The sequence below is a fragment of the Saimiri boliviensis genome, chromosome 11, assembly GCF_048565385.1.
Source record: "Saimiri boliviensis isolate mSaiBol1 chromosome 11, mSaiBol1.pri, whole genome shotgun sequence".
Lineage (NCBI taxonomy): Eukaryota > Metazoa > Chordata > Mammalia > Primates > Cebidae > Saimiri > Saimiri boliviensis.
Window position 1 is genome coordinate 43,699,767 of NC_133459.1, and position 16,405 is coordinate 43,716,171.

The 16,405-nt window shown below is 44.1% G+C and overlaps 1 protein-coding gene across 2 annotated transcripts in view; it reads right to left on the bottom strand.

Annotated features, from left to right (window-relative positions):
• Positions 1-3,653: 3,653 nt before the first annotated feature.
• EIF2B3 (eukaryotic translation initiation factor 2B subunit gamma) overlaps positions 3,654-16,405 on the bottom strand; it is a 133,570-nt gene continuing 120,818 nt past the window's right edge. For both annotated transcript variants that reach the window (XM_039474160.2, XM_074380712.1), the window contains 2 exons: positions 16,298-16,401; positions 3,654-3,885 (listed from right to left, as the gene is read on the bottom strand). In XM_039474160.2, the coding sequence (XP_039330094.1) occupies positions 3,833-3,885; positions 16,298-16,401 (157 nt within the window). In that variant the 3' untranslated portion in view covers positions 3,654-3,832. The remainder of the gene's footprint in view (positions 3,886-16,297; positions 16,402-16,405) is intronic.

The following is a 16,405-nucleotide window of genomic DNA, read 5'->3' on the forward strand; positions in this document are numbered from 1 at the left end:
AGGATGGTCTCGATCTCTTGACCTCGTGATCCACCCGCTTTGGCCTCTCCCAAAGTGCTGGGATTACAGGCGTGAGCCACCACGCCCGGCCTTAGGATCTCTTATCTGTCCTCTCCTTTGCTGAGTTTTGGTGTTGCAGGGTACCTGCTTTTTAGAAGTTCATTGCCTGAGCGGAACACGGAGACCACAGGGGAAACCACTGTGAGTTGGGGGTACTCAGGGATGCTTCCAGAAGTGAAAGGAACTGGATGGGAGAGGTGGGAGGATGACAGAATCTAAAAGGAAAAGGAATGAATGGCTCATGGCCTGGATCTTTCGTTTGCTGGTTGTGAGATCTTGGGAAAGTCACATAATCTCCGAAATTAGCATAAGGATTAAATGAGATAATATATACAACTGAGGAACAGTGGGCCTCACTCACATACACACAGTGCTGGGTAAAGTGACCAGTCTGGCTTCAGGGGTGGGTTCATGTGGGAGTTAATTCATGGTGGAGGCAAGGCAGGCTTCCTTTCTCTGGCATTCCTCTAGGTTTCCCTCACCAGCTTTGGCTGCTTCTGTTATCTAGGCCAAGCAGGGTCAAAGACCCTGCGATGTGCAAGAGGGAAGTGGGGGGCCTGGGCATCCCCATCCCCACCTGTTACATTTAGGGGCCAAGCCTGCGTATGTGTGCTCCTTCCCTGTGGGCTGGTTCAGGCCAATAGTACCTACCAAGTATTTGGTGCCAGAGGCTGCAACCAGAGACTAGGGAATGGTCCTTCACTTTAAAGTGTAAGGGAAGGAGAGAGGCTAAGAACAAATACAGCCTCTCTCCATTTATCCATGGCAGAAAGGCCCGACACAATCATCCTGGGTAGTGACAGATGGCTCAGGCCAAGGACAGGTCATACTGGCTTCCAACAGAATGTGTTCTCCTCCCAGTCTCTCTCCCTCTGGGTCAGCTTCATTAGAGCAGAGCTTTCTAGACCTTCTGTCTGGGTGGTCCTTTCCATGGGCCTCTAACTTCCTCAGGCACATTTGACTATTTAGAAAGCTGCAGACAAAGGCCTGGTTTCTGTACCTCCTTAGGAGTAGGGAGAGCTGTAGATAAAGAAAGTGTATCCCCTGGTATTCTCTGGAAATAGAAACAACTTCTCAACTAGGCCCTGCAGACCCTAGATTCCTGTTGGGACTACAGCTAAACACAACTTCTGTCTCTCCACTGGGTATAGAAGCGGGGTGGTAATAGTAATGCAGTGAAGAACTCGGAGGAAGTTCAACTTTTGGCCTTGGGAAAGAGCTTGGAGGGTAATCTTGGCAGTCTTATAGGCTCATAGGAGCTCATGGCCCTTCACTTCAAGTATGGGAAAAGGAGAGAGGCTAAGAACCAATGCAGCATCTCACACTTAATCCTTGGCAGAAGGCCCCTGATGCAATCATTCTGTGTAGTGGCAGTCTTCTTGGCTCAAGGAACTCTTGCAGTAGGCAAGGATGAGTTGTTACTAGGGGATGGGATTCCTAGAGTAGCAGCCGTCGAGTTGTGTCTGACCTGGCGAGCTCCCAGAATCCTGTTTCTCAGCACATTCCCAGAGTCCTCCCTGATTTGGCATTCAAGGTCCCCTTTCTCCTCTTCCTCCATTTCCCTCATTGAGCATCACTGGGAGGGGCAGGGCAGATCCCATCAACTCTTCTGCCTGCCTGGCTTTTCTGATTTCTGCCCCATGAGAGGTGGCCAGCCAGTGGACATTCAGTTACTCACTATGTTTCAGACATACTCAACCCCTCTGTAGCTGCTACCAGAAGGAAACAAAAACTGTCCCTGCCTTCTGGCAGACAAACAGAGCAAAGAGAAGAAAAATCAAAGCATCTTGGGCACCCAGCCAGTCCTGGAACTGTCAGACAATAGCAGCAGTGTACTGAGCTGGGGGCTGCTCCCAGCTGGGACTCAAACTCAACAAGCCTTCCTCTGGGAAAGCTTTACCTTTTGTTTTCTCCAGTTCTCTCCCTTCCTTGATGCAGAGGCCATTCGATGGACTTGTGCTAAGGGAAGGCACAGGAGAGGTTTTTGCTCTGTCTCACCGTCAGGGGTTCTAAGGGCTCAGTGGGGAAGGACAGGAAGGAGTGTACAGGAAGGCTCTGAGATAGTTTGATCAATGTCCTTTCCTCCACCCCACTTTCCCTCCTAAATCTTTTTTGTGATCAAGGAGTGATCTTCGGGCTCCTTGGGAGACCTAGGCCCTAAGGGCCAGAAAGCTCTGGGAACGAGGACAAAACCTGAGAACCAGAAGGGCCTTTAACACTCAAGCAGTCCAACTTTCTCATTTTGCGGATGGAAACACTCAAGGTCAGAGGGGAGACAGTGATTTGGCCCAAACCAAACAACATTACAGAGGCCAGATTTTTTTCCACCTAGGCCAGTACTCTGTCTCCAGCACCACCTGGGCCCCATCAATTTAAGTTCCAAAGGGGACCACATTGGGCACCACCACAGCTCTTTATCCCTACATCCCCCTCAGCTCTATTCGTTTCAACCACTTCTGCTGGGCCATTTCAGTTCCTGCTTGATTAGGGAAAACTTTCAGGAGTCTTGTTCTGACCAGTGGGAGGAATGTGGAGCTCCAGGGATCTCAAGAAGGCTGACAGAGGTGGAGATCCCCCAGGGTAGGAATGCTCACAAGTTTCTCACAAGCTCTGTGACTAAGATAGGCAAGATTATTCAAGTAAACTTGAGAGCCTTAAGATTTTTGAAGCAATGCAGAAACCAGTATTTCAAATAATTCTTTATAATTACTGCCACCCACAGTGAAAACATCAAGAGAAACCTTTGATAATTCTAGGAGGTAAAATCTCACCCCAGGAGCCACTTTTATCTTCCACCAAACACCTGCAGGTTGTAAGAGAAAGGCAGGGAAAGAGCAGAGTGAATGTGTGTTTGGGAGCAGGGGTGGTGGAGGGAAAGTGGATAGGCCTCTTGAAGGGCTGTGAAGCAAGAGAATTTCTGAAGCAGGAGAATCTGTAGAATTAGGATCTAAAGGAATACAGCTGGCGGAGAGTCAGAAGGAATTTTAAGCCATGATATAGATTCCTGGCTCTTCCATCCCAGGTTGGGCAAACCTCACTGAAGTGAGGTGGAGTGGGGTCTGGCTTGGCTCAGACTACTGCCTCAGACCATGGCTCTTCATGTTCTTATCTCCACTAAAATCTGTAGGAATAGGCTTGTTGGCTAGGCAGGGGCTGCCCCTGCTTCTGTTCAGAGTCTCCAAGGGATATTGAACTGGGGAAAGTGGCTACAGGCTGGTATGAGAGGGGCTGAATAGTGAGCATGGAGGGTGGGGGCTGTGGGTTAGGCAGTGGAAGGGGCTGGGAATCTGTATGGCAGGTATGGAAGCAGAGTCCTGGGCTGATGCTCAGGGGTGGCACTGCCAGCAGCTAGGCCTATGGGTCTACAAAGGCTAATTAGGATAAAGGACTGAAGTACTCCCAGGTCCTTTTAGGTGGGGGATACTTTAAGGACTGGGCTGGGTCAGCCAGTCACAAAGAAGCCTTCCTAGGAGCTTTACATTGGACAGCTGCTGCCCCTACCTGATAAACCTTGGCACACAAGAGTTAGGCCACTGTGTCTGTCCTGTCCCAATGCTTGCTCCAGATGATCTTTACCACATGACTCATGAATATACACTGTGTACATCTGGAGCCCACCTGACGTGGAGCTTGGGACTGCTCCACAAGTCTCCAGCATGTCTTTGGAAGCCCTTCTTTATTGGGAAATAAATACAGAGGCAAACAGGTGGGCCAGCCAACATCTGTGGTTCTGGAGGCCAAAAGGAAGGAGTCTGTCTGACTTGCTCAGAACTCAGATCTCCATGAGCTGGTCATTCCCCACGATCACTTCGTTCACTCGTTCAGCTACAACAGAAAAGGAAAAAAGTTTTCTGAGAACTGGCAGCAAAATAATATTTCAAACCCAATTGCTCTTTTTTTGAGACAGAGTTTCACTCTTGTCACCCAGGCTGGAGTGCAATGGCACGATCTTGGCTCACTGCAATCTCCGCCTACAGGATTCAAGTGATTCTCCTGCCTCAGCCTCCCAAGTAGCTGGGATTATAGGTATCCGCCACCACACCTGGCTAATTTTTGTATTTTTAGTTTAGATGTTGGCCAGGCTGGTCCTGAACTCCTGACCTCAAGTGATCTGCCTCCCTTGGCCTCCCAAAGTGCTGGGATTACAGGTGTGAGCCACTGAGCCCAGCCAAGCCCAACTGCTTCTAATTCTGTGTTCACAAACATTTATTTCTCTCCTATTGTGGCTCTGTTCTTGAGAAGCGCTTGGGAACAGGGGTATATGAGAGAGAGAGAGAGAGGAGAGAGAAACAGAGACAGAGAGAGAGAGAGAGAGAGAGAGAGAGAGAGAGAGTCAGAGAGAGACAGAGAGAGCAAAGAGCGCGAGAGCAAGAGCGAGAGCAAGCGAGCGAGCGCACCTTCCTATACAGGAGGATGGGACTGGCTTTCTATATCCCTGGCTTTGGTGAGGTTTTAAATAGGAGAACTGAAACTTGGTCTTAAAGGATGAATAGTTTCTCCAGGCAGTGATGGAAGGGAAGACATTCCAGGCTGTTAGAACAGCAAGAGCAAAGACAGTGAGATGGGAGAAAGGGGAACATGAAATACTGTGGTGTGGACAGAGGATAGCAAATGAGGGGATAAGAGTAAGAAATGAGGCTAAAAGGATAAATGGAGAGTCAAAGAAGAAAGGGCAATATGGAAATAATAACACCTACTGCATAGGGTTGTTGTGAGAATTCAATGAGTTAAAGGTAAGTGAATGCTCAATAAGTTGTGGCTATTATTGTTTCTATGAAGTCCAAATCCATAAGGCCCTCCATGACATGATCTTTGCCTATTTCTCCAGCTTCATTTCCCACTATTCTCCATTTTACCAATAAGCCATACTATTTTATACCTTTTTTATTTTTTTGAGACAGGGTCTTGCTTCGTCACCCAGGCTGGAGTGCAGTGGTTCGATCTTGGCTCACTGCAACCTCCACCTCCAGGGTTCAAGCAATTCTCCTGCCTTAGCCTCCCCAGTAGCTGGGACTACAGGCATATGACACCACACTTGGGTGTTTTTTTTTCTTTTTGCATTTTTAGTAGAGATGGGGTTTCACCATGTTGGCCAGGCTGGTCTTGAACTCCTGGGCTCAAGTGATCCACCCAGCTCTGGCCTCCCAAAGTGCTGGTATTATAGGTGTCAGCCACCACGCTCGGCCCTGTTTTATACCTTTGAACTTTGGCACATGCCGTTCCCTCTGCCTAGAATGCTTCCCCCTCCATTTTTTCCCATTGCATTCTATCCTAATGTCCTAATCTAGCACCTCTAATATGTGATGCCTTCCCTTTTGAACTATTTCCTGCTTTGTGAAACCACTGTACCTAATACCTATCTCTATTCCTACATTATACCATTCTCTACTTCACTATAAGAACATTGAGGGCACAGGATGCAGTGCCTCATGCTTGTAATCCCAGCACTTTGGGAGGCCAAGGGAGGTGGATCATCTGAGGTCAGGAGTTCAAGACAAGTCTGATCACTGCCACTGCACTCCAGCCTGGGTGACAAAGTGAGACTCTGTCTCAAAAAAAAAAAAAGGACAATTTTGCTAGAGAGTTTTAAGACAGTTTTTTTTTGTTTTTTTTTTAAACATTTTAAATATTTCAGTTCCCTCTCTTTTTGCTTATGTGATTTAAGAGAAGTCTGATGTCGGCTGGGCACGGTGGCTCACGCCTATAATCCCAGCACTTTGGGAGGCCGAGGCAGGTGGATCACGAGGTCAAGAGATCGAGACCATCCTGGTCAACATGGTGAAACCCCGTCTCTACTAAAAATACAAAAAATTAGCTGGGCATGGTGGCGCGTGCCTGTAATCCCAGCTACTCAGGAGGCTGAGGCAGAAGAATTGCCTGAACCCAGGAGGCGGAGGTTGCGATGAGCCGAGATCGTGCCATTGCACTCCAGCATGGGTAACAAGAGTGAAACTCTGTCTCAAAAAAAAAAAAAAAAAAAAAAGAAAAAAGAGAAGTCTGATGTAATTCTTACGCTTGGTTGCTCATAGATAATGATTTTTTCCTCTTCTGGCTTAAGATTTTATTTTTATCTTTGATTTTCTAAAGTTTCAATGTAATATGCCTATGTTTAAATTTTTTGTATTTATCTTGTTTGGTGTTCTCTTAGCTTTCTTAGATATGTGGATTATGTTTATCTTCAATTTTGGGGAAATCTCAGTCATAATTTCTTTAAACATTTCTTCTGTTCCTTTTTTTCTCCTCCTCCTGGTACTTCATTACACATGTATTGTTTCTATTATAATTGGCCTATACTTATTAAGTATTCTGTTCTTTTTCATTCTTTTTTTCTTTGCTTTTAAGTTTCAGAAGTTGCTATTTAAACTTCTTTAAGCTCACTGATGCTTTCCTTGATTGTATCAGTCTATTGATGAATTCATTGCTATGGGCTAACCAGTGTTCCTCCAAAATTTATATGTTGAAGTCCCAATCCTTAGTATCTCAGAATATAACCATATTTGAAGATAAGATTTTTTAAAGGAGTGGTAAAGTTAAAATGAGACTCCTAGGGTAGGGCCCTCGTACAATGTGATTGATGTCCTTATTAGAAGAAGAAGAGCCACGAGAAATGCATGTGCACAGAGAAAATGCCACAAGAGGGCACGGCAAGAAGGCAACCAGCTGCAAGCCAAGACAGGCCTCAGGAGAAACCAAATGTGCTGACATTTTGATCTTAGACTTACAACTTCCAGAACTATGAGAAAATAAATTTTTGTTATTTAAGGCACCCATTCTGTGGTACTTTGTTATGATAACCCTATAGCAATGCAAGAATGGCCTAATACATCCATATTGGACAAAATTGACTTTAAGTGAAAAAAAAAATAAAAAGAGACAAAGAAGGCCATCATATAATGATAAAAGGGCCAATTCAGCAAGAGGGTATAACAGTTTGAAATATGTATATATATGTACCCAATAGTGGAATACTCAGACATATTAAAAATGTCATTAGAGCTAAAGAGAGAGAGAGACCTCAACACAGTAATAACTGAGGGCTTCAACACTGCACTTTCAGTATTGGACAGATCATCTAGGTAGAAAGTTAACAAATAAACCTCAAACTTAATCTGTACCATACACCAAATAGACCTAACAGACATTTACAGAACATTTCATCCAATAACTGTGGAATACACATTCTTCTCAGCATCACATAGAATATTCTCGAGGATAGACTATATGTTTGAGCACAAAACAAGTTTCAACAAATTTTGAAAAATCAACATTATATCAAGTATATTCTAGACAAAAATGGAATAGAGTTAGTAATGAATAAGAGGAAGAACTTTGGAAACTGTACAAATACAAATTAAACAACGTGCTTCTGAACAGCCACTGAGTCAATGAAAAAACTAAGAATAAAATAACAAACTTTCTTGAAATAATTGCAAATGGAAACACAACATGCCAAAACCTATGGAATACAACAGAAACAGTGCTAAGAGAAAATTTTACAGCAAAAAACGCCTACAGCAAAAGCTCAGTAAGATTATAAACAACCTACTACTATGTACCTCAAAGAAAGAGAAAAACAAGAAAAAGTGAAATCCAAACGTAGTAGAAGAAAAGAAATAATAAAAATCAGAGCAGAACGAAGTGATTTAGAGATTTAAAAATGCAAGGAATCCATGATACAAAAAGTTGATTTTTAAAAGAGATAAATTTTATAAAAACTGCTAGCTAGACTAAACAAGAACAAAAGAGAGAATGCCAAATAAATAAAATCAGAAATAAAAAAGGAGATATTATAACTGATATAAAAGAAATAAGATGGATCATTAGAGACTGTTATGAACAACTATATGCTGACACACTGGAAAAACTAGGAGAAACTGATAAATTCCTGGACACATATAACCTACCTAGATTAAACCAGAAAAAATAGAAAACCTCAACATCCCAATAATGAGTAACAAGACTGAATCAGCAATAAAAAGCCTCTTAGCCAAGAAAAGCACAGGAACAGGTGGTTTTATTGCTTAATTTTACTAAACTTTTAAAGAACTAACATCTTGTTTTTCCTTTTGGTTGCATTTATTTTAATGCTGAATTACTTCTGTGCCATGTTTTTGTTTCTCCAGTTTCTTCTGGTTGTCTTCGTCTTCTGGGCAACCTCCTCTTCTGGTTTAGGAACAATCTGTTCCTTTTCAGTAAGGACCATCTCGATGTGGCAGGGAGAACTCATGTATGGGTTAATCTGACCATGAGCTCTGTAGGACTGGTGGTGCATCTTGGGTGCTTTGTTCCCTTGGATATGCTCAATGACCAGATAATCCACATCTAAATCCTTAAGTTCAGCATTACTCTGCATTTTTAAGCATGCGCAGCAAAAATTCAGCACTCTTTTTGGGCCACCGACCTTGTGTCCAGCCCCACTGCTTGGCCTGGACACACCTGCCAACTCTACCATTGTAACCTCGGAATGGTACACACTGTTTCTGTAAAGTGACATCTTTCAGATACTTCGTGGCTTTTCATATGTGCATATCCTTGATGGCCTGGGCAGTTTCACATGTGTTCTTAGAGTGAACCCGAAGATTGTAACCTCTTTATTTATATGATTTTGTAGGGTTCTCTGGGTCAAGAGAAGAGTGAACCATTTTCACAGATTACCTCAGGCTGCTTAGGGAAAGAGCAAGAACTAACACCCTTTTTTTCAACTATTTTCAAAAAACTGAAGAGATAAGAATTCTTCCTAACTTATTCAATGAGAACAAAGATGCCCAAACCAGACAAGGGCACACAAAAAACAAAAGAACAGGCCGGGCACTGTAGCTCATGCCTGTAATCCCAGCACTTTGGGAGGCAGAGGCACATGGATCATGACATCAAGAGTTTGAGACCAGCCTGGCCAACATGGTGAAACCCCATCTCTACTAAAAATACAAAAATTAGCTGGGCTTGGTGGCCGTGCCTGTAATCCCAGCTACTCGGGAGGCTGAGGCAGAATTGCTTGAACCTGGGAGACAGAGGTTGCAGTGAGCCGAGATTGCGCCACTGCACTAGGGCCTGGTGACAGAGTGAGACTTTGTCTCAAAAAAAAAAACCAACCAAACAAACAAAAAAACACAACAAAAAAACCCCCAAAACCAAAAGTACAGACCAATATTTAACACAGACACAAAAATTCTCAACAAAATACTAGTAAACCATAGCCAGCAGCATATTGAAAATATAATACATCAAGATCAATTGTGATTTATCTCAGGGGTACAAGAGTTCAACATGTGTAGATTAATAAATATGATATATCGCATCATCAGCATAAAAGACAAAAACCATATGATCATCTCAAAAGCTGTAGAAAAAACATTTGATAAAATTCAACATTGCTTTGTGATAAAAACTCTCTGTAAAGTTGGCATAAAAAGAACATACCTTGGTCGGGCGTGATGGCTCATGCCTGTAATCCCAGCACTTGGGAGGCTAAGGCAGGCAGATCACGAGGTCAGGAGTTTGAGACCAGCCTGGCCAACATGGGGAAACCCTGTCTCTACTAAAAATACAAAAATTAGCTAGGCATGGTGGCGCACGCCTCTAGTCCCAGCTACGCAGGAGATGGAGGTTGCAGTGAGCTGAGATTGCGCCACCGCACTCCAGCCTAGGCGACAGAATGAGACTCCATCTCAAAAAAAGAAAAAAATACCTCAATATAATAAAGGTCATATATAACAAACCCACGATAATATTATACTGAAAAGTTGAAAGTCATACTACTAAAAACTGGAACAAGACAAAGATGACCACTTTCACCATTCCTATTCAATGTAGTATTGGAAGTCCTAGCTAGGGCAATCGGGCAAGAGAAAGAAATAATGACAGCCAAACTGGAATAGAGAAAGTCAGATTGTCCCCCTTTGTCAACTACATGAGTTTAAATATAAAAGACTTAAAGACACAACCAAGCCGGGCACGCTGCCTCATGCCTGTAATCCCAGCACTTTGGGAGGCTGAGGTGGGTAGATCATGAGGTCGAGAGACCGAGACCATCCTGGCCAACATAGTGAAACCCTGTCTCTACCAAAAGACAAAAATTAGCTGGGTGTGGTGGCGCATGCCTATGGTCCCAGCTACTTGGGAGGCTGAGGCAGGAGAATTGATTGAGGCTGGGAGGCGGAGGTTGCAGTGATTTGAGATTGCGTCACTGCACTCCAGCCCAGCACCTGGCAAAACAGCAAGACCCTATCTAAAAAATTTAAAAAAAAAGATACCACCAAAAACTCTTAGAGCTGTAAACAAACTCAGTAAAGTTGTAGGATACAAAATCAACATGAAAAATCAGTAGCATCTGTATACACCAATAACAAACTAGCTAAAAAGAAATCAAGAAAGCAATCCTAGGCCGGGGATGGTGGCTCACGCTGGTAATCCCAGCACTTTGGGAGGCCGAGACGGGTGGATCACAAGGTCAGGAGTTTGAGACCAGCCTGGCCAAGATGTTGAAACCCCATCTCTACTAAAAATACAAAAATTAGCTGGGTGCGGTGGCACGCGCCTGTAATCCCAGCTACTCAGGAGGCTGAGGCAAGAGAATCACTTGAACCTGGGAGGCGGAGGTTGCAGTGAGCTGAGATCATACCATTGCACTCCAGCCTGGGTGACAAGAGTGAGACTCTGTCTCAGAAAAAAAAAAGAAAGAAAGCAATCCTGTTTATATTAGCTACAAAAAATTACCTAGAAATAAATTTAACTGAAGACTTGAAAGACCTCTACAACACTTGATGTTGGTGATTTGCTGATTTAACCAATTTCAGAGCTTGGGACTTCTTGCTATGTATTATAATAAATTTTCTTTACTATTAAGAAAAAAAAAAAGACCAGCCTGATCAACATGAAGAAACCCTGTTTCTATTAAAAATCCAAAATTAGCTGGGCGTGATAGCTGTTGCCTGTAATCTCAGCTACTTGGGAGGCTGAGACAGGAGAATTGTTTGATCCTGGAAGGTGGAGGTTGTGGTGAGCTGAGATGGCATAATTGCATTCCAGCCTGGGCAACAAGAGTGAACCTCCGTCTCAAAACAACAACAACAACAACAATAACATTGAGGGCAGAGATGGAACAGTGTAGTTAAGATTAGTTCCCCAGTATCTAGCATAGCTACTGCCACATGATGATTTTAGAGGTTTTGGGTAATGACAAAGATAGGATATGATAGTGTAAGAGAAGAGCTAAGCTGAATGGAGATGAAGGCCGGTAGAGAAGTTCAGGGAATCATCAATCTGGAGAGCTGGATAGTTTACTGATGAATATGTTTAAGTTGACCAAGATGTTGTAGAAAAGTGAGGGGAAGGAAAGGAAGACTGTGAACCATAGGCCAAAGCTCTTAATAAATGTAGGGAAGTACCGTGGAAGCTGACCAATGATAGGGTGAAAGGTAAGAGCTACAGAAAACTTTCAAGGAAAAAGAACTATAGAAAGAAGGCAGTGAGCCAATGGCCTGGAAGGGGCAGGGGGAGCCAGGGAACAGAGACTATGTATCTGGCATGATGGGGTTGATGTATTTTCACAGCGATTCAGTAAAGTGAAGGAAATCTGTAGGGGCACAAGAAGCCAAACTAGGCCAGGCGTGGCGGCTCATGCCTGCAATCCCAGCACTTCAGGAGGCCAAGGTAGGTGGATTGCCTAAGCCCAGGAGTTCAAGACCAGCCTGTGCAATAGACACCATCTCTACAAAAAATAAAAATATTAGCTGGATGTGGTGGCACATGCCTGTGGTCTCAGCTACTCAGGGGCTGGGGTGAGAGGTCATTTGAGCCCGAGAGGTTAAGGCTACAGTGAGCTTTGACTGTGCCACCTGCACTTCAGCCTGGGTGACAGAGTAAGACCCTGCCTCAAAAAAAAAAAAACCAAAAAACTAAGCAGAGCTAGTGATGCTTGGTCAGGAATGGGAGTAGGCTCCAGTAAATACACTGGAAAATCTCTGGGCTGGTATCAGGTTGGGAAAGATCCTAAGGGGAAAAGTACAAGGGAATATGGTAAGTTGGGAAAATAGCAATGGGATAGAAGGGAAAAACATGTCACAAATAAAAAGGTGAACTGCTGGGAAACTAAAAAGGCTTCCTGCTGGCCAGGAGGATTTGACCTATGTCAAATATATGTCAACACCCTACCTTTATCAGGTCTACTTTCATGGTCAAAGAACGGATGACTCTGTCCACAGAAAAGAGATCCAAGTTCTCTCAATGACTGTAAGAAGAGACTTAGATGAAGCATGCTTAGTGTTTTTTAGGTTTTTCTTTTTTTTTTTTTTTTGAGACGGAGTTTCGCTCTTGTTGCCCAGGCTGGAGTGCAATGGCGTGATCTCGGCTCACCGCAACCTCCGCCTCCTGGGTTCAGGCAATTCTCCTGCCTCAGCCTCCTGAGTAGCTGGGATTACAGGCACGAGCCACCATGCCCAGCTAATTTTTTGTATTTTTAGTAGAGACGGGGTTTCACCATATTGACCAGGATGGTCTCGATCTCTTGACCTCGTGATCCACCCGTCTTGGCCTCCCAAAGTGCTGGGATTATAGGCTTGAGCCACCGCGCCCGGCCTTTTTTTTTTAAATGGAGTCTTGCTCTGTCATCTAGGCTGGAGTACAGTGGTGTGATCTCTGCTCACTGGAACCTCCGCCTCCCAGGTTCAAGTGATTTTCCTGCCTCAGCCTCCCAAGTAGCTGAGATTACAAGTGTGTGCGACCACACACAGCTAATTTTTGTATTTTTAATAGAGATGAGGTTTCACCATGTTGGATGGGCTGGTCTTGACTCAGGACCTCAAGTGATCCACCTGCCTTGGTCTCCCAAAGTTCTGGGATCACAGGTGTGAGCCACTGCCACTGTACCCAACCATTTTTTAGGTTTTGACTGTTAGCTGGGGGCCTCTCTACTGCTTGAGAAGGTCAAATTTGACTGCCGGTATTTTTTTTTTTTTTGAGACAGAGTGTCGCTCTTGTTACCCAGGCTGGAGTGCAATGGCGCGATCTTGGCTCACCGCAACCTCCGCCTCCTGGGTTCAGGCAATTCTCCTGTCTCAGCCTCCTGAGTAGCTGGGACTACAGGCACGCGCCACCATGCCCAGCTAATTTTTTGTATTTTTAGTAGAGATGGGGTTTCACCATGTTGACCAGGATGGTCTCGATCTCTCGACCTCGTGATCCACCCGCCTCGGCCTCCCAAAGTGCTGGGATTATAGGCTTGAGCCACCGCGCCCGGCCTGACTGCCGGTATTTTTTGCCAGAGATAATCAATGAGGGTATTGGGATGGGGTGAGGAAAGTCAGAGTTGTTATAAAATGGCCTGTTTTCTTGGTAGTGCTAGAAGAGGGCAGGGAGGCCTATGCTGGGTTATGCTCATATTTTGGGAGAAAAAAGACTGCTATGGATGTAGTGACTCTGTAATATGAAAATGATTAGAATTTGGAGAGGAGACTGCGTTATTTCTTAGGATGAACGTTTTTTCCTGAAACCCCTTCATGTGAAGAAGACTGACAGAAGACTTTGCCATTTATTGAGCTCTTTGCTGGTAAGGACATGAGTTGTTGATGTTTGCCTAGGTCATCCATAGTAACAAGTCTTGAGTGCTGCACTGATGGCTAGGAGTTTGCTTTCACCATATGGCTCAGTCTCAAAAAAAAAAAAAAAAAAAAAAAAAAAAAGAGAGAGAGAAAAGTAATAGTGGAAAAAGGCAACTGGCCAGGAAGTTCCCGTGGCAAGAGGGCACTGACCACTGTGTTGGATGCATGGGTCCTTCCAGCAGAGGACAGACAGAAGGAAGTGCTGGGTTGTCCAGTTTAGAGTCCCAACAAAATGACTTCCCTGAACCCCTCCTTCAGCAGGACCATTAAAGGGTCTCCTTGCTAAAAGATAGACACATAGTGTTAACGAAAGGCAGAAAGCCCAGGAGATTATGAAGCCCATCTCATGATAATTGCATCCATCTCACAGAGGCCTTTCTTGGAACCCTAACTTTCTACCCTGAAATCACTCAAAATATGTTTCATGAATCCAAATTCATTCATTTACTCTTCCCCTTATCCCCCCCGAGCATTTACCATAAATCAGGACCTGTTCTGAGAGGTAGGGATGAATATAGTTATGGGACAATTGACCTTGAGAATCTTAGCAGGGAAGGCTGATTCATGGATAACTGCCACAACTTGTGAAACATACTTTAATAAAGGTGTGGCAAAGCTCAAGGACACAGTGGAAGGAATGTGTAGTTCTGCTATGGGGAGTCATGGGAAGAGTCAGAGAAGGTTCTACAAAGGAAAAAACACTTGGTCAGAGTCCTCAAGAGAGGAAATCTAGAGAGGGCCCATGTAAAAGCATGGGGAGGTATAATGGCATAGTAAGTATAAGGAATTCTAAGTCTCTTGGTACACTCAAGGAGTAGTACATACATCTGTCATTTAATTATATGTAATTATCACAAAAATTTTCCAAGGTAGCTTTTATTATCCCAGTTGTTCTAATTAAGAAAGTCTGGGGCTGGGCGCAGTGGCTCACACCTGTAATCTCAGAACTTTGGGAAAGCCAGGTGGGTGGCTTGCTTGAGGTGAGGAGTTCAAGACTAGCCTGGGTGACATTGCAAAACGCTGTCTCTACTAAAAATATAAAAATTTGCCAAGTGTGGTTGTGTGCCCCTGTAGTTTCAGTCACCTGTGAGGCTGAGGCACAAGAATCATTTGAAACAGGAGGAAGAGGCTGCAGTAAGCTGAGATAGCAGCCTGGGCGACAGAGCAAGAATCTGTCTCAAAAAATAAAAATTAAGCCAGGTGTGGTGGTTCACGCCTGTAATCCCAGCACTTTGGGAGGCTGAGGTGGGCAGATCCAGGAGGTCAGGAGTTTGAGACCAGCCTGACCAACATGGTCAAACCAAGTCTCTATTAAAAATACAAAAATTAGCCAGGCGTGGTGGTGCGTGCCTATCATCCCAGCTACTCGGGAGGCTGAGGCAGGAGAATTGCTTGAACCCAGGAGGTGGAGGTTGTTGTGAGCTGAGATAGCGCCACTGTACCCCAGCCTGGGCAACAGAGTGAGATTCCATCTCTAAATAAATAAATAATTAATTAATTTAAAAAAAGAAAAATCTGAGGGCTTAGTGATTATAAATTTAACTTGGTGCACGGCCACTGAGTTGCAGAGCTGAGATGTGAACCCAGGTCTGTTTGATTTTAGGCCACTGAGTTGTAGAGTTGAGATGTGAACCCAGGTCTGTTTGATTTTAAAGCCCAAAAGGAAGGCATGTCACTTTAAAAAAGGGAAAGGGCAAGAAATGGAAGAAGGAAAATGATGTGTCTTCTACAGAATTGGTGGAGTTCATTTCTTCAGCAACTCTCCTCCCCACCTTATTTTAGGTTTAGGAATAATATCAAAAGCAGTCAGTCATTTTTCTTCCTCTTATTATTATTATATTGTTTTGTTTTTTGTTTTTTGTTTGAGATGGAGTTTCGCTCTTGTTGCCCAGGCTGGAGTGCAATGGCGCGATCTTGGCTCACCACAACCTCCGCTTCCTGGGTTCAGGCAATTTCCTGCCCCAGCCTCCTGAGTAGCTGGGATTACAGGCATGCGCCACCATGCCCAGCTTTATTATTATTTTCAAGACAGGGTCTCCCTCCTCTGTCACCCAGGCTAGAGTGCAGTGGTTCGATCTCAGCTCACTGCAGCCTTGACCTCTCAGGCTCAAGCAATCCTCCTGCCTCAGTCTCTTGAGTAGCTGGAACAACAGGTATGTGCCACTATGCCTAGCTAATTTTTTATATTTTTTTGTAGAGATGGGTTCCTGCTATGTTGTCTAGGCTCAAGCAATCCTCACACTTCAGTGTCCCAAAGTGTTGGGATTATTGGCATAAGCCACTGTGACTAGCCCCCAAGAACCACTGTATAGTATTGGTGCCAACCTGGGCCATTAGGTCTATTGGTATGTTTTCAAGTTTTTGATATTAAGGTGGCATACATGTATAAGCTTGTCTATAAGATGAATTCCTAGAAATAAGCTTGTTTATAAGATGAATTCCTAGAAATGAAACTGTTTAAGTCAAAGTTAAAAAATTTCACAGTGATATCAACTGCTCTCCAAAGATGGCTTTATCAATTTATGTTTTTGCCCGCAGTGTATGTATGTGCTTGTTTCCCACGTCCTCACCAGCATTTTGGCATTATCAGTGCTGGTGTGAGAAGTAAAAATGGAAATTGTGATTGTAATCTTGTTTACCTTTGGCTTCAATCCTCTGGCCACTTCCAATCAAGCAGTCCTTGATGTCTGTACCCTTCTCGATCACAGCATTGTTGCAGATGACGCTGCCTTGGATGTTGCTTCTGT